This window comes from Raphanus sativus, chromosome 7, assembly GCF_000801105.2.
Source record: "Raphanus sativus cultivar WK10039 chromosome 7, ASM80110v3, whole genome shotgun sequence".
NCBI lineage: Eukaryota > Viridiplantae > Streptophyta > Magnoliopsida > Brassicales > Brassicaceae > Raphanus > Raphanus sativus.
This window is the reverse complement of record NC_079517.1, coordinates 1,960,057-1,981,226: the sequence shown is the minus strand read 5'-3', so window position 1 is coordinate 1,981,226 and position 21,170 is coordinate 1,960,057. Positions and strand designations below refer to the sequence as shown.

Below are 21,170 nucleotides of genomic sequence, written 5' to 3'. Positions count from 1 at the left end.
CCACTTCCAAGTCCGTTTATATCTTTTTTTTTTGTATCGTTTGGTTTTCTCTAGCCGTTGGATGTAGTTTCGATATTTTGATCGGACGGTCCTTGTTTAACTGAAGTATGTAGAGAGTTTCCTTAGAGATTGGTAACTTCTGAACAGTTGTATGCTCTGAAAATGTAGAATAACTTTTCACAATGCGCCAAGGTGGTGTGGTTCAGTAGTGTTTGTCTATGTGGTAGAAGAGTCCTTTGATGGCCAGCACGGTCTCTAGTTTTTAAGGCTTTTTGGCAATTTTTACAAGCAATCTTGCGGTTATTATTAACTAGATTTTACAATCTGGAAGTGGACTATATGCACAGAGAGGCCCTTCGTCGAAGCAAGCCCAAGGAGATGTACTAAGATAGTTTATTTGCTATGAACGAGTCAGAGGAGAATATGTGTATTTGGGCTGACAAAATATTGAGAGGAGATTGTGTTTCCCATGTTTCAGCAAATTTTTAGTAGCTCTATGATTCTGTATAATTAGCTGTCTGCGTATGGAGTCTTTGAACAAAGTAATAGATTGTGTTCCATCGATAAGCTGCATAAACTGGCAAGAATACACATAGACACTTACGGGGTCACGTGAACCCATCTCTTTTCCAATTTCCTTTCACTAATTTACATCGACTTTGTGTAATGCTTTCAATTTCAAAATTAAACATGATGAAAATGTATTATATGACCCCGTCTCAAGATCTATATGGTGAAACTCGAAGATCCGTTTCTCCCTAATTTTCTGTCGCCTTTTACCATTGTCGACGGCAAGATCTGTGTAACCCAGCTGTTCTCTTTTTAATTGTATCTCTATTTCATGCTCCATTAAATATAAAAATAAGATTGATTTTACAAAAAGTTGTTTAATCAAAGATTATTGTTTGGTTGATCTGGAATTTGTCAGATGGATGAGATTTTGGTGTTCACCAACGTTAGGTTAGTGTCCACAATTCATTATTTGTCTTAAGTTTAGTATCCACAATTCATTATTTGTCTAAAGTTTAGTGTCCACAATTTAGTGTCCACAATTCACATGATCTAACTTAATCAAAGATTAGTGTCCACAATTCACAATTTAGTGTCCACAATTTAATCAAAGATTATTGTTTGGTTGATTTGGAATTTGGCAGATGGATGAGATTTTGGTGTTCACCAACGTTAGGTTAGTGTCAACAACTCATTATGTCTTAAGTTTAGTGTGCCCACAATTCATTATTTGTTTAAAGTTTAGTGTTCACAATTCACATGATCTAACAAGTGTGTCCATAAAACATATATTCATAAATTTTCCATCCACGATTGGAGATAGTACTTGTTTCTATATTTTTAGTTTGAAAAATAAAATAAAAATTAAGCATGATTAATAATTTTTCCTTATTTCTAAAACACATATTGATAAATCTTCCATCCACAATAGTAGCTTATTTTGTTTTTAGATCGTGTGGTTACAAATAGATCACAACAGTCAAAACAACCATCTAATAAATGCACACAATTGTAACTAAACCAAACGCTTTATAACTATCTAACTAATCAACTAACCAGAAAAGAATGAGCTCTCCTTTACAAGGGTATTTCCGACAAATGAATACTTTCTATACAAGAGAAAATATGCTACCAGCAGAATGAAGCTTTGAATGTAAACAAAAAACAAAAAGTGGTCCATTATGTAACTTACTCAACAAAAAATGTATCTCTCATTTTAAGGACCGATCAAAATCTAGTATTCTCTTCATCAATAATACACAACCAAATCATAAACATTAATTATAAGTCAATATACCGTGAACGTGGCCATATTGTAAGGAAATCCACTTTAAAATTAGCTATTCAACGAAAATTTGTTGTTTTACACTCTAAAATACATGGTATAAAAGAAAGGTCTGTTAAATAAAAAGATATACGATAACATCTAGTTTAGCATTTTTCATGCCGTTGACCACAAATCATGTCATTGCCTTATTAGACTATAAATTATTTTATGGTCTTAAATAGTTACATGTTTTTTATTATTGAAGAAAATTACACGTTTTATGTACTTACTTCTTATTAAAAATTTTGAAAATTCCTTTCTAATGATTTATGATTTAGAAAAATTATAACCCATAAAGCATGATGAACTAAGCCATTTAACAATGTTAAAAGTTTAACGTGTTTATTTTTCTAAACTTATCCATTTATAAATAGTTTCAACTTTCTATTGCATAGTCGCAGTTAACAACATCACGATTTCTTGCAACATCAATTAGTTACAAAGTTCTGAACAAATACTAGGAAGTTACATAAACAGTCTTCTTTTCAATACATAGATAGTAATCCCAGAAAATAGCTAGAAGAATAGGCAATAATACTTCACGTAGCCAAATAGTCAACACTTTCGGTGAATTTTACTTCAAAAATCTATAATGGGCAACCATAACTTTGTTGAGATGATTTATAATTTTACTGAAATTGGATATATTCTCATTACTTTGAACACAACCATGATAGTTTCTACCAGTAACGGGAACAATATACTTCTATTGAGACGACTTAGACTTCTTTCTTTGAAATTGCCATACTCATCACACTATTTTTCTTAGCACCATGAGCTTTCCAGCTCACCAACAACAAGAAGGGATGGAGATCTCTAAGATACTTCAAAGGATTTTAGATTAATCAAATAATCAAGTCTCCATGTGATCCACTCATACACTAATTTTGTTCACCTGAGTAGACTTATAACAGAATCAGAATGTATAAGTCGGGTCTTAACTTAGGTTTCAAAAAAAAAAGTCGGGTCTTAACTTTGACTTTTGTGACCACAAAATTTAGACTGTTAAATTTAATTTATTTTTTATCATGATCATTCACTAGAAAAGTCTGTTTTTACTTCCATAACTTTATACTTTTGTCATAACATAAATAAACAAATACTAGAAAACATTGTAAATTTGTCAATTAGGTATAACAGAATTTCAGGCATTAATAAAATTAAACATTGATCAATTTTATTTTGCTTTTTGTACACTTTGAGTCATATACTAAGAACAACTTGATCAAAATTTATCTTTAGTTGCCTGAAATTTTATTTCCACCTAATTAACCATTTTTACATTAGCTTTCTAGTTTTCTCTATTATTCTTCTAAACAGAAGGGCAAATTTATAGAAATAGAATTATACCTTTGGGTGTATGAACATTAATTAAAATTAACTAAAAAATGTTATTGTATAAAAAACAAGTAAAATAGTACCTAAGGATCTTTTCTTGTTATTCACTTGCATGAGTTGATGACGACTATACAGATAAACACGATCTTTGGAGAAGGAACTTTACGTGAAAAAAAAATAAAAAAAAAATGCTCAAATACACACAACCAACTATAGTAACTTCAGTTTCAAAAAAAAACTAATAGTAACTTACTATAAAAAAATTATCAGTTTAACATTTTTACTCACTAATTAAAGTCTATAAAACGCTGTGTTAAGAGATGTTTTTTTCATTCACCACTCAACAGTCTCTTTCTCCCTCTAAAGGTCGCTACGATGATGGCTTCAACCTTCCAAGAAAACTGTATTTCAGTAATCAACGGAGCTCCGAGTAAGGCTGTCTTCTTCCTTTTTGACCTTCTCGACAATTTTCTCTGCATCGTTTTCAGATTCCTCGACCAAGTTATGGAAGAAAAACTAGAGTCCTGCCAATGCAACAACCCTCAAGAGACAGCAGAGTTCTCCGGATACGAGTTTCTTCAAGACCACCAACACTTGTCCGAGACTCTTTACCGTAGGAGAAACGTTTTCCGAGAAGCTGGTTTTCTCCGGTTTGCGAGAAAACTCCCTGAGATCACCAAGAAAATTGGTATCGCACTAGTAAAAATCTTAGCCATAGCTACGAAGTTGCCACGAAAATTTCGTAGCAAATTTGAAAATGCTACGAAAATGCTATGAAATGCTACGAAATAAAGAATGTGGCTTTTCGTCCGTGAAACGTAGCAAAAGAAGCTACGAACTTGCCACGAAACAAAACGTAGCAAACAATACCCACGATTTTGCTACGAAATTCTTGTGGCAGCATTGCTACGAAGTAAATCGTAACTGTATTCGTAGCTAGTTTACAAAAAATATCTTTTTGCTACGATTATGCTATGAAATATTTTATGGCTATTATAAATTTGCCACGATTCTGCCAGGAATAGCCACGAAATTTTGAATCCCTAAACCCTAAATATACATTTTAAAACCTTAATTCTAAATACAAACCCTAAAACTATTATTTTAATTTTAAATCTCAAAACTTAAACTCAAAATTTAATCTTTTTCAAACTTTACTTTCAAATCTCAAAAGTAACCTCAAACACTATATCCACACCATACACTCTAACCCTAACATTATACCCTAATCCAAACACCAAAACTAATATTTTCAAACTTTAAAATCAAATCTTTAAGATAAATTACAAATCTTGTGTTTTCAAAATTTATTCTCAAATCATAAAATTTAAACCATAAATTATAAATTTTTAAACACAAACCTTTATTCTTTAACCTATACCCTAGATTTGAAACTCTAACATAAAACATAAACTTGTAAATTTTTAATTTTTAACAACAAAAAAATCAGCATTAATTAACTTGATACATAATCATGTAAATCATAAATTTTAATTCAAACAATTTAAAATGCAAATCAAAATTACTCTAAACTTCATACTCCAAACATTATTTCATAAACATTAAACATTACTCTTAAATGCAAATTTTAAATAGAACTCTAAACTTTGAAACTAATATATATATATATATATATATATATACACCTTAAATACCCAATACAAATATTAAACTCTTTTTCTGAAATAAGTAATAAATGAGTGAACAAAAAAAAAAGAAATGAGGGGGAATCTTTGAAAGTCGATGAGGGAAAACAAATAAATAAGGGAAAAGTTAGAAAATAATGTGATTGGTCTATGTCAAAAAACATGGATAACTCCTTCTCATCTCCTATTGGTTAATATAATGGTGGAAGGATCACAATCTAAACCGTTGATTAGATTGAATCTAATGGTCCAGATTAATATTTTTGTGTTTCTTCCTCCCTCATCTTTCTTCTCTGTCTCTTTCTCTCTCACACGATTACAAGTCTCTTCTCTTCTCCTTACTTCCATATCTTCTCTGTCTATTCCTTCTCTTGACCTGTAATAGTTTGGCTCTGTTTTACTTAAACTCGTTACATTATATTTTGTTACAATGAAGCAGGCATAACAGTTTATTTCTTCTGGATATGTTTAGGTCTTCTTGCTCGACGCCACCTGCAGGGCTTCTCGGCGGAGTGGTAGAAGAGGTAGAGGAGATTGATGGAGGAGGACAGGTGGTGGTGGCTCGTAACTCATGAGCAGAACCGGCTTGAAGGTTGAAGAAGAAGAAGCTACAGTGAGACAGCAGAAGCGTGACGGCGGAGGAGGCGTGACGCGTCCCTTCATCGGTAACATCTGTGGCTCCAGCAACGAATCGATTTGCCACTTCTGGCGTAGTATCCTGAGGCAATGGAGGTGTCCGTGGTGAAGCCGGTGGCGGAACCGGTGGTGGAGTGACTGGAGTCGGTGGTTGAGCCAGTGTATATATTTGTGTGTATATAAATGTAATATATATATCTATATTCATAATTTGTATTTTATCAATTAAATTAATAAAATTATTATTTTATTTTTTATTTAGTAAATTTTTTTTTATTTTTTTTTAAAATTTTTTTTTAGGAATGATACGTTTTGCTACGATTGGTATTGTAGCTAGATTAGCCACGAAAATTCCGTAGCAAAACATAGCAATTACTGTCACGAAAATTCCGTAGCAAATCGTGGCAACTTGCTACATTTTCTGATACGGTCAATTTTTGCTACGACCCTATACGTACGACTTCATTTTCGTAGTATTTCGTGGCATTTCTTCTATATAGCCACGAAAATTGGATCATAGCTACGAAAAAAAACGTGGCTGTAGCACTTTTTTTTACTAGTGTCGCTACTTTCCTGAGAAACTTCCTTTTTCCAATCTTAGACTTTTTAGATATTTCAAATATTTTGTTTCCGGTTGTCATTCTACAAACTGATTGATTTTAAAAACAATATAAAACTTATTATTAATTATTCCAAATTTTAGCAAAAAAAAAAAAAAAACTTCCTTTTTCCAGAGAAACCGAAGAAAGTCCCTCGTGAGGTTGCAAACCGGTGGTCTGATTGTGGTTGCAAGAATTGTGTTTCTTGGACTAACAGCGATAAACTTAACGTGATCGTCAAGCAACCTTCAGTATCTCCGGGTAATTGTTATTTAAACTTTGATCATTTAAGTTGATAAATCTTTTTTTTAAAACGTGTTAAATGTTTGTTTTTATCAGATTTATTGATGAGCAACAAACCGATAGAGAGCGTTATATTCATACACGGTATCTTAGCATCTTCATCGTATTGGACCAACACAGTGTTCAAATATCTACCCGAGACCACCGAGAAAACTAACTACAGATTCTTCGCGGTCGATCTTCTAGGGTTTGGAGACAGTCCAAAACCTAGAGACTGTCGGTATACGTTGAAAGAACATGTTGAAATGGTCGAGAAATCGGTTATTTTACCATACAATTTGACTTCATTCCATGTTGTAGCACACTCCATGGGAAGCATCGTTGCAGTAGCCTTAGCTGCCAAATTCTCCGGCAGTGTCAAGTCCGTCGCCTTAGTAGCTCCGGTGAGTTTTCCCGATTAAATAAAATCTGATTCAACTAGAAAACACGTTTCCAAACAACGTTATCTGAAATTTGTTATTTTTTAATTTTTATTTTTGGATTTAGCCGTACTTTGGTGATAAAGAAGGAGCAAGTTGTGATGCTCTTGATGTGATCGCCGAGAAGAAACTCTGGCCACCGACTTCGTTTTTCTCAGCGATGATGGTTTGGTACGAACACATTGCACGTGGTGTTTGTTTCATTGTTTGTAAGCACCACCGCACATGGGAGAAGATCATCAAAATTATAACTTGGAGAAGGTATAATAAATATGACTAAAGACTATTGCTTGTTTCTTACGAAACCGGTTTTGAAACGTTCTGTTTTTTCGATGTTTAGTAAAGTACCAATGGCGGTAACCGAACTGACCAAGCACACGCATCAGTCATCGTGGCACAGCATGCATAATGTGTTATGCGGTGGAGCGAAATTCACGGATAAACACCTAGAAAGTTTGATAAACTCTGGTGTTAAAATCAGTGTGGTGCATGGGGACAAAGATGCTGCCGTTCCTATTGATTGTCTATGGAACATGAAAGCCAAGTTTCCCGAGGTTGAAGTTGAGGTTATCGCCGGAACTGATCATAGTTCGGTGATAATGAGTAGAAAAGAGGTCTTTGTTGCAAATCTTGTAAGCTTGTGGGCTTCTTCCGGAAAGAAACAAAACTAGCAGGAAGTATCTAAAACATTTAAAATTTATAATAAAGTCTTCAAGCATTTAAAATTTATAATAAATTTTAGTTTTTCTTCTTCTAATTAGTTAGGTGTATTGTCCCTTTTGTGACAAAAAAACAAATTTTTTTTTTCCTTGTATTAATCCAGTTGTCGTTGTTGAAGGAGAAAGTGAAAGCGAGAGATATATACATAAAAAGGTTCGTAAAAACGTAACTATTGTTCGAAATATAATAAGTTTGTAAAAACAGAACATAGGATATCTCAAGCACTAACACATGTATTTTAGTCACATGATCTTCCGTTTTAATGATCAAGTGAACCACACTTTATTAGAAAAGCCAAATGTTAAATACGGCGAACCACACCTTATTTAACATTCAAACATTTTTTTTCATATAGGTAAATTAATAATGTGCATTGTATAACATTCTTAGTAATGTACCTCCAAAACTATCAATTATTATCAGCAATTTCTATGAAGAAAAATAAAGTTCCATATTTCTTAGTGGGTCTACAACGATTCACAACCCTAAATATATAGAAAATAAATAAGGAAATTTAAAAAACACTTAATTCATATCATCAGAGATTTCCAAACCTTCTTGTTAACTTTTACAATAGTAAGGCTCTTCGGTCTATTTATGTCTTCCTCATAATCTTTCTTATTTGAGCTAATACTGGATCATAGAAAGTTTCTAACACACTGTCTTAAGTCCAAAACAGAACAAGTTTCTTAATCTTTTTGCTGTTCTTCCTCGGAGAACCCTCAGCATCACGCTTTAATGTCATCTCATCCATCTCCAATCTACCCTCCTTCTTAGCCATCACCTGACTCGATTCATCAGCAGCTTTAAACCTCATCTTCTCTAAAACACTCACCAAACCCTCAAGCGCCATGTCAGCATCCTCACTTTTCATCAGCTCCTCTGCCACTTGTGCCGGCGTAATTACATCCCCTTCCATCAGCCGCTCTATCTCCGGGTAAAGACGGTGTGGCATTGTGGTTGTGTCGTTCAAGCCCAAATAGTTCGAGGCCAGAGTCTTGAATCCTTGGAAAGTGCAATGTCCCATGTAAATGTGCATGTCCATACGACCAGGACGTAGTAAGGCCGGGTCAAGCCTGTCTTTATGGTTCGTGGTGAATATTATAATCCGCTCGTCTCCACAGCTTGACCATAACCCGTCTATGAAATTCAGCAGCCCTGATAACGTCAAAGGTCCCTAACCACAAGAGAAAAGAAACACCAATTAAAAATACACCAATAAAAAGTCTAGTTAGTATTGATTTCGGTTCGGTTTGGTTTGATTTGGTTAAAGTACCAAAACTGTAGAGACAGAACCAAACCTGAGACTCGCCACGGTTCTTGCCTTCACCACCAGGCTGTTGCTGCTCCACTCTATTGGGCAAATCCACCGCACAGTCGATATCTTCAATGACAAGAATCGAGCGGTTACGCGTCGCAAGCAAGAGCCTCCTCAGGTCAGAGTCACGCATCACGCTGGCCAGCTGAAGATCATAGACATCAAACTTGAGGTAATTCGCCATGGCGGCGACAAGACTAGACTTCCCGGTACCCGGTGGCCCGTACAGCAAGTAACCCCTCTTCCAAGCTTTCCCCACCCTCTTGTAAAACTCTTTCCTCCTAATGAACCTATCAAGATCGTCTATGACGTCACGCTTGAGCTGATCCTCCATGGCCATCGTCTCGAAGGTGGAAGGGTGCTCGAGGATGACCGACTCCCACCGGAGGGAGTTGAGAGAATGCAGCATCAGGATCCTCCTCTCGTCTCGTATCTCTTTGGCTTTGGTCTCTACGTGAGGGATGTAAGAGTTGAGGATCAAGTCTTTGTGCTTCTTGTCGAAACTCAGCTCGAAGTACTCGCTCTTACCGTCGTCGTCCACAGGGCTCCTCCTCCCTCCGCCGCCTCCTCTTCTTCTGCCGCCTCCACCACCGCCGGCGGTTTTCTTGTCTCCGCCTCCGTCTGTGACGAATATCCATTTAAGCTCCACGTCTTGGTACACGTCGGTGACGATCTCACCGTCGCTGAGGAAGAGGTTGACGTGTTTGTCTTTGTGCCCTTTGCTGATTCTGAGCCTGATCGCGTCCGGACTGATCTTGGTGGAGAGGTAAGTCTGAGCTGCTCGGTAGATCTCGTTGCTCATGCCCATGTTGTCATCGTCGATGGTTAGAGTCAGAGTCGTGGAGGAAGAGCGGTGGAACAGAGACCGGAGAGAAGAGTAGATGAACTCTTGGATCGGTGCTGGGATGAGCTCGTGAGCCATTGATCGTATCATCATCATGTAACCCGCCATTGATGCGTACGCTGTGAAGATCGATGTAGGTGAGGGAAGATCCTTTGAGAAAAACATCGTATCTCTCTCTGTTTCTACTGTTGTGTTTGTTGAATAAGATGGAGAGAGTGAAAATGAGGTTAAAAGAGATATATAAAGAAGGAGAGAAGCTTAAGGCAGAAGGTTACGCTTGGGGTTAAAAGACGTTATTAGTCCTCTTAACACTTGAAAGACAGTATTAGTCCTCTTAACACTTAAGATCTCATTGTCTTAATTCAATGGATGTGTGTATGAAAGTGACCCCTAAAATGGCAAAATGAAATAAATAAAAAAGTAGAGAGATGACAAAAGAGACTCTTGGTAATTTTCCACGTCTCTTTCCACGAAGAGTATGACCATCTTTTTCCTATTTTAACTCATATGAAAGGTCTTTCTTTAATATTTATTGCTTGACCAATCAAGACTTAAAAAAAATTGAAATGTAGGGATGGATGGAATCTCTTGTAGTTTGTTTTCAGATTTGATACCTTAACTACTCCCTCTGTTTTTAAAAGATGGATGTTCTGGAAAAAATATTTGTTTCAAAAAGATGTATTTTTTATGTTTTCTATATAAAAATTGCAATTTTCAATAAAATTAATTGAATTTATTGAAAGACTATTGGTTAAAATGCATTGAAATTTGATATTTTCTAAAAACAATGCATGATTAATGTGTTTTCTTAATATGTGTGAAAACTCCAAAACATACATCTTTAAAAAACAGAGGGAGTATTTTTTATGTAACGCGGTTCAAAACCCTTAAATTGATTAGTTTGGATTTGTTTCATCGTTACTTATCGATAATGTGATATAACTTCTTTTGTGATATGTCACAAACCATGTACGTATACTGTGAACAAAGAAAGTTATCTAATCATACGCAAGTGAATAGTCTAATCGGCATGCATCATACAAGATGACGACAACATCAGTATTATACATAGAAAAATGAATATGATACATGCATCATGTATAAATATTCATATTAATAAATGTTTCCACGTAGATTCAATAAATGTTAACAAAAAAAAAGTTCTACTAATCACGAAAAGGGAAGTTTTCTGTTCTGTTTTCTTGTTTGGTGAGAGTGATATATGAACATCCTTGTTTAGTTGTTATGTTGGAAATGTTTGCGGCTTCACAGAAAACTTTATTAATTGTAGTTATATGATAACAAACTTACGGTAATTAGTATTATATCGGTTATACATATTGGATTTAATTTGCTTACTTTGTTCAGGTGGATGATGACTTGTAAGAATATATACCAAAACAACCCAAAACTTCTATTATCTTTTAAGTCATTTCTACCAATAGCAAAACCTATTAGGCCGGCTGATACTTTTGGCCTTGGATAACAGTTTTGGAGATGTTCATATGTTAATAAGTTTGGATATTACAGTAACTATCTATGGTGGATTTTAACTTTTTTTAACATTTGTATTCATGACATTTGATGATTGACCCATAAAAGACCAGAAAGCAAAAGATGTGCTACGTTGTCGCGATGTGGCATGTGGGACTTGTTATTGCGTGTTGTAATTCCATCAGTAAAGAAATGTAAGAGGAAGAGGTACGTGTCAGAGTATGGATGGATAATGTGATTCATAACCAAGAAGAGAAAAGTAAGTGTACTACTGAGTCATGAGCTCATCTTTCTTTTTGGACCGTTGCGTACCTACTTTAATATCAGAGCATGCTTTAACAATATCGAAACCACGCAAAGTTCTCTATCGTTCACCAATACTTCAAAAGTAAGTTTATATAAAACATTTTCTTCAATTCTCTCAATAACCAAGCATTATTCATCGTTCACCAACATTTCATTTTATAATGTCGCTAGTAGTATGACTATGATGTCAAGATAAAAGTTTGGTTAGATGATGCTGATGATGAGAGAAGGAAATACTTTATTAAACTTTTGTAACACATTCACATCCACTTTATTTTTTGAATGATATAATACATTCTTAACAAAAATGATATTTACATGGTTTGCAATTTATTAACTACTTATTGGAACATCTTTCACTTCATTTTTTGAAACGATGTGTACATTTTTAACTAAAAACAGAGGAATAACTTCATAAAAGTATTCTACTATTCATAAAGTGTTTGAAAAGAACAAAATAATTGTTCTTTATAATAATAATTTTTCGCCAAAAAAAATCAATTTCAATCAGTACTTTTTATAGCAAATGCTATCAAAGTGACTCATGATTCATGCATGCATAGTAGTAGGGCCAGTCGCCCAAATTGATTGCTACGGACCAAAACAAACATATAGGGTAGGTCATGTTGGTGTCGATGTCCATGTCACTATCAAGTCTTTATACGAATACCAAAAACCAAACCGGTATACGTAAACCACATGCCTAACCAAATCTTTAACCAATAAATAAGAATCCAACGAGATAACAAACCGTCAAACAAACACAATGGTTTATGAAGCTTCTAATAGAAACAACAACTCTCACTCAATTAAGACAGCGAAACTATCATTATTGATCAGAGAAACGAGTTTTTTTTTCCATTTTGTGTAAGAAGCAATTTGGATCAGAACTGGAACTGCATCTCTGGAGAGTAACCAAGAGCTTCAAGGTTTGCAGCCATGGCCTTGTTCATCGGCGGTGGTCCACATCTCAGGATCTGCAATTCAAACAAATACACCAACCCAGTGTTCATCACTCAAAATGTTTCATTCACTTGCAGCGTTTCTTCGTTTTGTTTCAAATAAAGATTAAGAGTTGGGAACAGTGATGATGACTGTGGTATGTTCAAGATCAAGTAGCAAAGGGAAAAGGTTTGTTACCTGAATATCAGATGCTGGTGCAGGGCAGTGGGCCTGAATCATTTCCTTAGATACAAATCCAACACCACCATCCCATGTTTCTGGAGGCTAATCATATTGCCACACAAGATTGAACCAAAAGCATCAAAAAAGAGCTACTCTAGAGGAACGACAAGACATTTGGATTTTGGTGGCTAACCTGGTTCAGAACATAGTAGATTTTGAACTGGTCTGGGTAATTGGATGTAAGACTCTCCAATTCTTCCTGAAAGAAGTATTGAATCACGTAATATTTAGAGTTTTTAAACAGTCTATGGATACACAATGTTTTGTTCTCGACTCTTTCACCTTTAAGAGAATGTCTTCGTATGTGACATTGGCGTAAACGAGGTGCACCTTTGTCTTGTCTGTTGGGTTTTCTAGAATTGCTCTTGCCACCTTTCAAGATAAGTGAAAAATAAAACGTGGTTTAAAACATATACAAAATGGCTTTAGAAAACGATATTAAACACGAAAATGTAACAGAGACATACTTGGAACATGGGAGTGATGCCTGAACCTCCAGCAAGCATTCCAAATGCCCTAAACTGACCTGGCTGATACTTGAACCTACCCTGGCAAGTACAAAGTAAACAAAACAAATAGAAAAGTTTAATTATTTAATAACAAAATTTGATGGTAATAACATCTGAGTAAATAAAGTAAGTAACCTTTGGTCCCTTGACAGCAAGATGGTCTCCAACACGCATCTCCCTGAAATGATGAGACATCCTTCCTTGCGGATACATCTAGAGAGTTGGCAACGTGGTTTTCATAGTTGAGTTAGTGAGAATAACAAAAAACAAAAAACCGAGTGAAGCTGAGTGAGAGAGTAAGCATATATATACCTTGATAACAAGTTCAAAACGTCCAAGGTCAGAATCTAAGGTTGTGGGAGTGTAAGGCTTAATAACATCCTCTCCTTGAGCATCCTTTCCCCTATAGACAAATTCATAAATAATATCATCACAACATCCATCAAAGCTTTATAAAACCTCAAAGTTTAAAAATGAGTATGTTCACTGTGAAGAGCAGAACCTGCAGCTGATGTGTTGACCAATGGGAAGACCCAAGAGGGAGGTAGGAGTTGGAAGCTCAAACACGAATTTAGCCACATTGTGACTGAGCTGTTGCTTCGTAACAAGCTTAAAATCCTTGAAGTTCTCTGGATCCAAACACCCTGTATATATATAATCCAACAAAACCCATAAGACTTTTAGCTGAATCAAGTAGACAATTATACAAAAGACTCGATTTTTAACAACCTACCAAAAGGACAAATTCTAACTAAATCTTTGCCTAAACTTACACAAAAAGTTTCATACGCATTGTGAAAAGTGAAAAGGTTTTGAATTTGGGGAGCGTTAACCTCTGCGTTTTTTGGAGGAAGAGAGATAGTAAGCAGCACCGGCACCGACGGCGACGAAAGCGACGAAGACACCCAAGAGAATCTGACGATCTAGGGTTCGGAGGAACTCTGTATCCACCATGGCTCTTAACCAAGATGCAAATGAAAGTAAGGAAAGAGAGAATGAAGAAGAAAGAGGTGCAAAGTCTGTCTCTTTAGCTTGTTATCTCCGCCATTAAAAAGGAGGGGGATGGGATCTGGTAGACCTAACTAACCCCATCCCGTTATTAGTTGCCTTTGTTTGCAATATTATTCCATAATCTAATTACATTTAATTTTGACCCAAGTTAAAAAAAAAAAAATGGATACATTCTTTGCTTTCAGTACAAGATCTCGAGAGTTGTTCAGGAGTTCCAGTTCGTTTAGAGTTCACTCTGCAAGGAACTTTGTATTGGTATTGGGTTGTTTCAAGAGTTAAAAGACTCGTGTGTGTTTCATCTAACTAGAACCTTTATCTACATGAACACCAAATGCTCTTCAATTTCTCAGCAAACTCTTCTCTTCTACCGCCTATAACACTCTCATGATCAGCACCAACAACAATCTCGACTTCCACCGCCGGAAAATTCCTCTTCATGTCTCCAGAGCAGTGCAAAGGAACGAGCTCATCAGTATCGCCTTGCATCAAGTGAATCTTAACGCCGTTGTTTACGAGGGTTTCAAGATGTTCATCCGCGAATTTGGAGCCACCGCAGATGACATTGTGCATACTATGCCATGCTGAGTGATGTGTGTGTCTTGTTATGTCCTTTATCTTCCAAGGAATCTCCCTAACAAAGATAAAAAGTGTTGATTCTTTAAACCAAAACAAAGTAACAAAAACGGTTGAAATGTTTTTTTTTACCTTTTACCAGTGCATAGCTTGATGACCCACTCCCATGTCTTGTGATGCTTGCAGACTATGAAACAAACGCATCTACCGACATGTTCATACCACGACATGACCGCAGTACCAAACGCTAGTGGCGGCCAAAGCCGCTTACCAGCGATTCGAGTCAAGACTGATTCTTCAAGTGACGAAGGAAAATAAGGCTGAATTGTTCACAGAAACATTAGCTCACGAATTATATTGAAACATAAAGATTAGACAAACAAAACTAATCTGAAATCTCTCACCGGTGCGACGATAGTAACCGATTTAACGATGGTTGAGTGTTTAGCAGCCAAAGCAAGAGCAACCAAACACCCCATCGAATGTGCAACCACGTGAAACGAACCTAACCGGTAAGGCTTGACGACAGATCTCTCTATCGTCTCCACATGTTCCCTCAACGTATAGAGACTGTCTCTTGGCTTAGGACTCTCCCCGAATCCCAAAAGATCCACCGCGAAGAGCCTGTAACGTTCTTCCTTAAAGTGTTCGAACACAGTCTCCGTCCAGAAATGCGATGAACCCATGAAACCGTGTATGAATATTACATTCTCCAACGGTTCTTGAACAGAGTCCTCTGTTTTTTTTTTAAATCCAACATGAAAAAAAAATCGTAAGCAAACATATAAAAAACGTATTTTTAAATAATAATATTTGACCTTGAGGAGTTGAATCTTTGACTACGACGTGAAGATTCCCATCTTCTTTCTTCGTCCACGAGCTGCAAGTTTGACATCCACAATCTGACCATCTATTCGCCGGCTCGTGATGAGTCTTTTCGGACTTCTCCATTCTCCGGGAAAGCTTGAGCTTTCTCGCGAATCCCCGGAAAACGTTTGTCCTCTCGAACAAAGTCTCTGAGACCTCATTTTCACCGGTGGTAGTACGAGGAGACGCGTCGCAGTAACAACGGCTTTGGGAGTTTCCCTCCAGAAACTCGTCGAGGAGCGCGTAAACGACGCAGAGCATCGCGTCGGCGAGGTCGAGGAAGAAGAAGACGAGGAAAGATAGAGCGGCGTGAATGGCGGTCCCGGATTGTCTCGCCCATTTCTTCGTGGAGATTGCGAGGTAAGACATGGAAGCAGCAGAGAGAGAGAGAGAGAGAGAGAATCTAGAGCGCCAGAGAAGTTTGAGATAAATGGTTAGGCCACGTCGAAAAGAGAGAAGAAGAAGCTTTGACTTTTATTATATCGAAATGACGTCGTATCGGTTAAATGGCTTCAAGTGTTGGTTAGGATGCTCTTTGCATTATACCTTAATTGTTTTATTACATGAAGGTATTGGTTGATGCTTTCTTCTAGTCTCGGGCTTACTCTTTTGTTTTGTTGAAAATGTTCTAAATAATTTTGTTTATAATAAATCTCATAGTTTGTAATAAATAATAAAATTGTGGTCCTGTAAATTACACTGCAAAATTGTTGTGTTATACAAAGTTCATGTATCTCTGTTACTAGCTGGATTAGAATAGGTGAATGGAAGAGGGTCTCTATGTTGGCGTTGAGAAGCTAAACGCGGTTGCAGTGGAGTTTTTCTTTTGCTGACGACAAACCTATTCACTCCTCTCCTCATTGGCATTATCGACGGGAAATCTTCGTCAGGGATGTGACTTAGCTCTGATATGTTCTTAATCTCAGCCACTCGCTTAAAACATCTCTCTGCTTTAGCTTCCTCCGACATGTCCAACATGTCAAGCTCCTTCACTAACGAACCCTCCAAGCTCTTTCCATTTCTTACCTTCCCTGGTTCAGGATTGTTGCTTGAAGGTTCTTTTTGTACTACCTGAGAAGCATTTCTTATCTGTGTGTCTTCCTTATCAGCCTTCTTGGCAAACATATCGGAAGGTAGTGGCACCGGCACGAACGGGACAAAGTCAGAGTTAACTACCTGAGAAGATTCAAACCTCCTGGAAGAAGAAGGCAAAGAGGATGATGTAGAGCCGAGAATCTCATTCAGGCTCCTATTCGAGTTTCCATCTGAAGCTACACTGTTCTCAGCATTAGCCAACCTTCTCTCAAGAGGTGTTTTTCTCGTGTTAACAACGTATCTTATTCACTCCTTTCCTCAAAGGCATAATCTCCGAGAAATCTTCATCTGTACTATAAACACTCTTTGCATCAGAACCACCTCTGTGCTTTCTCTACGTTTTCCACCACTCTTCTCTCAAGTTCAGGATCATCCCTGGAATGAGAAGAGTCGGCTGAAGTGAGTGAGAAGTCCCCTGGTCGCTTGCAGTCGCATCTTAAGCAGGCTATGTTCCTCCCGCAATTGTAGAAATCGCATCTGATGGGTGAAACCAAACCAAAAAGAAAGTTAACACTCACCATTCGTTGTCTCAATAACCATAAAGCAAACAGAGAAACACAAAAAAGCAAAAGTTGCTTACTGGGGACACTCCCATTCACTATCAGTTAGCTGTCTTTTTGGTCTTGCTTCATCACACTGGAAGCATTTCACATTTCTCGCAAAGTTCAATCAAAGGCACAATCTCAACACCAAATACTAAAAGAGTAAGCTTTTTTTTTTAATACCTTACCAATGCCCTGAGGACCAACACTAGTTAGGTAAAGGCTCATCCTTTCGAGAGAATCAGGAACAATCCTAAACAGTAACGGCTTCACATTCTCCACCACCACTTGGACGTCTCTCCTCGAAACCATTCTAATAAAACATCGACATGAGAACTCGAAACGAAATGAGAGTTTTGAACGAGATGGAAACGGCAGTTAAAACTTACTCAAGCAACTCGGGACGATCGCGAGCTAGAGGCAAGCAAGCAATACCTTGACGGAGGAGCTCTTCCGGTAAACCGGGAAAGAACTCGTTTTCAAAACCGGAACTTGGCGCTGAGGCTGTAAAGTAACCAGCTTTGGAGAGAGATTTGATCAGCCCCGCCCATTCAGGGAGCAGCTGGTGGTGGTGGTGATGAGAAGGAAGAGAGACGGAGACGGAGACGGAGACACGAACTCAGTGACTATGGAACCGCTGGAGCGGAAAAGACAACGGAGAACGTCCATGGAGACGACGGAGCTTGGTTAAGGGGCCGATGAAGAGGGCACGTAAGATAGGAGGAGAAAAGAGGGAGAGGAATCTGGTGGAGTGGTTCATCTTCTCTCCTCTTCGACGGTGACTTTGTTCGGCGGAATATAGATTTTCTCGGTAAACCGTGAAATATTTGTTTTCTACTCTTTTATTTATAAAGAATGGGCCTATATGGGCTCATTATGGGATACATTGTGAAGCAAGTCCATGTGTTGTTTGTAGTACCATATGGGCTTTAACATCATTAATGTACTTAATTACTTATTTATCTTTCTTTTTCTGAATGAATGTTGAATTTCAAATCAATGAAACATTAGTACAATAAATGTGTCATTGTTTTTTTAAAAGGAAATGCAGAACAACAAATGTAGAACTATAATTCTCTCATCTTGATTCACTCCAAATTGCAAAAGCATGACCATATTGGCCTCTTCCAACTCACTCGAAGATCATCAATCCTAATCCTCACAGCTCTATCCATAAACCTGATCATGGTAGCTTGATTATCTTTCTTATCAGCGGTTGCGTTGTCAAGATTCTATTAAATCATTTGATTTGTGACTCTTATGAGCTCTTCTTTTGTCAATTTCTTTTTTTTTTTGTCATCTTGTGACATGAGTTATGAAGAGATATTGATGATATGTGAAGATTTTATTCAGGTCAGCTAAATTGATATCCATTTTCGTGACTTCAGAAGTTTGAAATATACAACATGATCGACATTCGTCCAAACAATACTTTCACTTTAGACCGTTTAAATAATTATGCTTTTTCTTTCTTAAAACATACATCCTATCTTTGTTGTATATTATACTATAGTGTTTTGGTTAAAATCACAAAAACTGATAAATTTATTTAAAATTCAATAATATAAATATCAAGCAAATTAACCAATCATGTATAATTTAAACTAGATAGTGACCCGTGTAACCTTTTTTATTTTTCTTTGTCCAGTTTTGTAATATCTAATTTGGTATATATTTTAAAGTTTTATTAATATTTTTCCGATGTTTAATATGATTTTATAATTTATATGTAGCAATTGTATTAGTTGTTTTGAAATGTTAATTGTTTAAATATTTTTATATATTTTATCTTGTTGGTTACCATTGATACTATATTCGTGTATGCCTCTAGATAAAAGAGAAAGTGTGTCAAATTATTGACGATTATGTGTTATTTTTTCGTTCGCTTGTTTATATAAATTAGATTACACACATTTAAACTACGAATGATTTGTTATCTGCTCTTGTAATTAGTTGACCTGTTAGGCTTATATACATATAGGTCTACGAATTATGTTACACAATTGCTTTGAAAATGCTTGTTTGATACCATTGGTTCTATTTCCAGTATAATTGTCTATTTCCAGAGTAAGGTATAGAAAATCTAGATTTACTAACACAATATAATAGCATACAATAAGAATGTAGTTTAAAAAGGTGTATTCGTATATTTAGTCAAGTCAAACATGATTTACACGTTATGGAGATTTTGTTAATAATTTTGCTAGTTTTAGTTAACGTGATTGCTTAAAGATAAGAAAGGTATTTGGAATGTCATTGATTTTAGGAAATCATGATCTTTTGGTTTAGTAAGTACAGTTAATTAAGCTGGTTGTTAATGTTGTTAAAAGACGCAGTGATTTTAGGAAATCGTCATTTTTGGTTTAGTAAGTACAATTACTTTAGCTAATTATTAATGTTATTAAATGACGCTAAAGGAGAATGGCAAATTCTGTAATATTGAACCTGAAATGAGGGTTAATTCTCAGATGTACTTCAGTTTTAATAGATTAGATATTATAGATCATTCAGTATTCAATCGAATTAAAAAGTATTGAAACATTTTATATACTGAAATATTAAATCTTTTCTAAAACATTTTACATTGTAAAAAAGGAAATATATTCTATATATATTAAAACATTAAGGGATTTCGCATACTGAATTAATTATGATTATAGTAGTTATCATTTTAATTTACTATAAGTTCTTACATGGTTAGGGATTTTACATACATAGTTTATTTTAAACTTAAATTGGTAATGTTTCATTGAACTCTATCTATATGGTATAAAAAGTATAAAAACGTTTTAATAGGTTTTTCGATGATGTTTTATTTTACATAATTGCTGTTGAGAATACAATGTAAATAATCTAAAATCGTCTCAAATAATTTGTTAGTTTGAAAACGTGTACCATATAAACTTAAAATTGATAATAACAATAAAAATACATTATAATAACAATAAAAATACATTATAGATAAAAATAGTAGTTCAGGTAAAAGAATAGATATAAAACATCAATGATTCAAAGGTAGTAAGGGAGATGATAATAGTTTGTTATTTTCGACTTGGAAATCATTGTGAGTTAAAAATTGGGTGCGGTTAGTTGCCGATAATTGCCGTCAACTTTTGACTAATGCTTATTTTGATTAATACTTTTTGCTTACATCAAACTATTTACATTGGATTAACTAAACTTGTTATTTGGATCCATGTGGACTAACATATTGGTGGGTGCGTGTGGACAATTAACTGCCTCGATAATGACTTCCAATTTAGTCCGTAAGGTATAAAACCTCATTAATTGCCCCATAATGCATTTACAATCATAATTATTTACAATGTACACTGATGTGATATGTTAGTTATATAAGTATATGATACAAATGCAATGAACCCGCTAACAACTTTGACATGATGTATAATTAAATTCTATTCATATAAAGAGACTTTATGTCATTACATCATGCATGAGATAAAGCCCTAAATTCCTCAAATTAGTTAAAGTGTCCTCTTTAAAACTAATCAATAAACTTTCTCTAAGTGAATGAAAGTAGTGTGGCTTATCTCATGATTACCGAAATTTTATTCTTTTAGTATTTTGGAGTTTCGATTTTTCGTTCTCTCTCCGCCTTTTGTTTTGTGATTCCATAGTTGCTAAAAATCTTATACAAGAAAAAAGGATAAGAAAAATATAAGTCCCTTACCAAAACTACACAAGTGAGAATGGTAGAAAACAGAAATATGATCATATAGATTTCTGGCCGACAATAACATCGACCGACGAAAACCACTAGATTGATGTGCAAAATCACATATATAAACTTTAAATTAGTAAACTTAGTATGTAAAGAGAACTGGTTAATTGCCAACAAATACATAGACCAATTTTATCAAATAACGAACTTATTAGAGAAGCAATCAATCCTAATCCACGTCCAGAA

General features: G+C 35.7%; 5 protein-coding genes and 1 long non-coding RNA gene across 6 annotated transcripts; 2 read left to right on the top strand and 4 right to left on the bottom strand.

Annotated features, from left to right (window-relative positions):
- Window positions 1-3,491: 3,491 nt before the first annotated feature.
- On the top strand, window positions 3,492-7,516 carry LOC108816529 (probable lysophospholipase BODYGUARD 5). Its single transcript, XM_018589101.2, has 5 exons — window positions 3,492-3,863; window positions 6,192-6,317; window positions 6,396-6,742; window positions 6,846-7,039; window positions 7,119-7,516. Exons 1-5 carry the CDS (start codon window positions 3,551-3,553, stop codon window positions 7,447-7,449), a joined length of 1,311 nt encoding a protein of 436 aa, XP_018444603.1. The 5' UTR covers window positions 3,492-3,550; the 3' UTR covers window positions 7,450-7,516.
- On the top strand, window positions 5,067-5,419 carry LOC130497762 (uncharacterized). Its single transcript, XR_008936749.1, has 2 exons — window positions 5,067-5,199; window positions 5,294-5,419. It is a non-coding gene; the product is annotated as an uncharacterized LOC130497762 (long non-coding RNA).
- A 487-nt stretch (window positions 7,517-8,003) lies between the features above and the next one.
- LOC108818195 (AAA-ATPase At5g17760) lies at window positions 8,004-9,895 on the bottom strand. Its single transcript, XM_018591092.2, has 2 exons — window positions 8,800-9,895; window positions 8,004-8,675 (listed from the first exon to the last, which is right to left on the bottom strand). The coding sequence occupies exons 1-2, from the start codon at window positions 9,823-9,825 to the stop codon at window positions 8,163-8,165; spliced, it is 1,539 nt and encodes a 512-aa protein (XP_018446594.1). The 5' UTR covers window positions 9,826-9,895; the 3' UTR covers window positions 8,004-8,162.
- Window positions 9,896-12,160: 2,265 nt separating this feature from the next.
- On the bottom strand, window positions 12,161-14,233 carry LOC108814112 (NADH--cytochrome b5 reductase 1). Its single transcript, XM_018586606.2, has 9 exons — window positions 13,988-14,233; window positions 13,657-13,798; window positions 13,467-13,557; window positions 13,290-13,367; window positions 13,113-13,193; window positions 12,928-13,017; window positions 12,779-12,844; window positions 12,601-12,687; window positions 12,161-12,437 (listed from the first exon to the last, which is right to left on the bottom strand). The coding sequence occupies exons 1-9, from the start codon at window positions 14,106-14,108 to the stop codon at window positions 12,345-12,347; spliced, it is 849 nt and encodes a 282-aa protein (XP_018442108.2). The 5' UTR covers window positions 14,109-14,233; the 3' UTR covers window positions 12,161-12,344.
- Window positions 14,234-14,315: 82 nt separating this feature from the next.
- Window positions 14,316-16,060, bottom strand: LOC108814111 (probable lysophospholipase BODYGUARD 4). Its single transcript, XM_018586605.2, has 4 exons — window positions 15,557-16,060; window positions 15,143-15,474; window positions 14,871-15,058; window positions 14,316-14,796 (listed from the first exon to the last, which is right to left on the bottom strand). The coding sequence occupies exons 1-4, from the start codon at window positions 15,972-15,974 to the stop codon at window positions 14,478-14,480; spliced, it is 1,257 nt and encodes a 418-aa protein (XP_018442107.1). The 5' UTR covers window positions 15,975-16,060; the 3' UTR covers window positions 14,316-14,477.
- Window positions 16,061-16,276: 216 nt separating this feature from the next.
- On the bottom strand, window positions 16,277-18,066 carry LOC108815930 (zinc finger protein VAR3, chloroplastic). The gene is given in 6 exon segments (XM_056990648.1): window positions 16,277-16,943; window positions 16,945-17,017; window positions 17,019-17,177; window positions 17,281-17,336; window positions 17,426-17,555; window positions 17,632-18,066. Coding segments are annotated over 6 exon segments (1,401 nt in total). The 5' UTR covers window positions 18,003-18,066; the 3' UTR covers window positions 16,277-16,331.
- Between the last annotated feature and the right edge of the window lie 3,104 nt (window positions 18,067-21,170).

What these genes read in the sequence shown, in the direction of transcription:
- LOC108814112 (XM_018586606.2), bottom strand. Translation starts at nt 14,108, where the DNA reads ATGGTGGATACAGAGTTCCTCCGAACCCTAGATCGTCAGATTCTCTTG. An exon ending in GTTTTGAACTTGTTATCAAG is followed by an intron (nt 13,368 to 13,466) that starts GTATATATATGC and finishes CCAACTCTCTAG; the next exon opens with ATGTATCCGCAAGGAAGGAT. An exon ending in GCATCACTCCCATGTTCCAA is followed by an intron (nt 13,018 to 13,112) that starts GTATGTCTCTGT and finishes TTATCTTGAAAG; the next exon opens with GTGGCAAGAGCAATTCTAGA.
- LOC108814111 (XM_018586605.2), bottom strand. Translation starts at nt 15,974, where the DNA reads ATGTCTTACCTCGCAATCTCCACGAAGAAATGGGCGAGACAATCCGGG. An exon ending in CAAAGATTCAACTCCTCAAG is followed by an intron (nt 15,475 to 15,556) that starts GTCAAATATTAT and finishes AAAAAAAAACAG; the next exon opens with AGGACTCTGTTCAAGAACCG. An exon ending in CGGTTACTATCGTCGCACCG is followed by an intron (nt 15,059 to 15,142) that starts GTGAGAGATTTC and finishes TGAACAATTCAG; the next exon opens with CCTTATTTTCCTTCGTCACT.
- LOC108816529 (XM_018589101.2), top strand. Translation starts at nt 3,551, where the DNA reads ATGATGGCTTCAACCTTCCAAGAAAACTGTATTTCAGTAATCAACGGA. An exon ending in CCGTCGCCTTAGTAGCTCCG is followed by an intron (nt 6,743 to 6,845) that starts GTGAGTTTTCCC and finishes TTTTGGATTTAG; the next exon opens with CCGTACTTTGGTGATAAAGA. An exon ending in AAAATTATAACTTGGAGAAG is followed by an intron (nt 7,040 to 7,118) that starts GTATAATAAATA and finishes TTCGATGTTTAG; the next exon opens with TAAAGTACCAATGGCGGTAA.
- LOC108818195 (XM_018591092.2), bottom strand. Translation starts at nt 9,825, where the DNA reads ATGTTTTTCTCAAAGGATCTTCCCTCACCTACATCGATCTTCACAGCG. An exon ending in AGAACCGTGGCGAGTCTCAG is followed by an intron (nt 8,676 to 8,799) that starts GTTTGGTTCTGT and finishes TCTTGTGGTTAG; the next exon opens with GGACCTTTGACGTTATCAGG.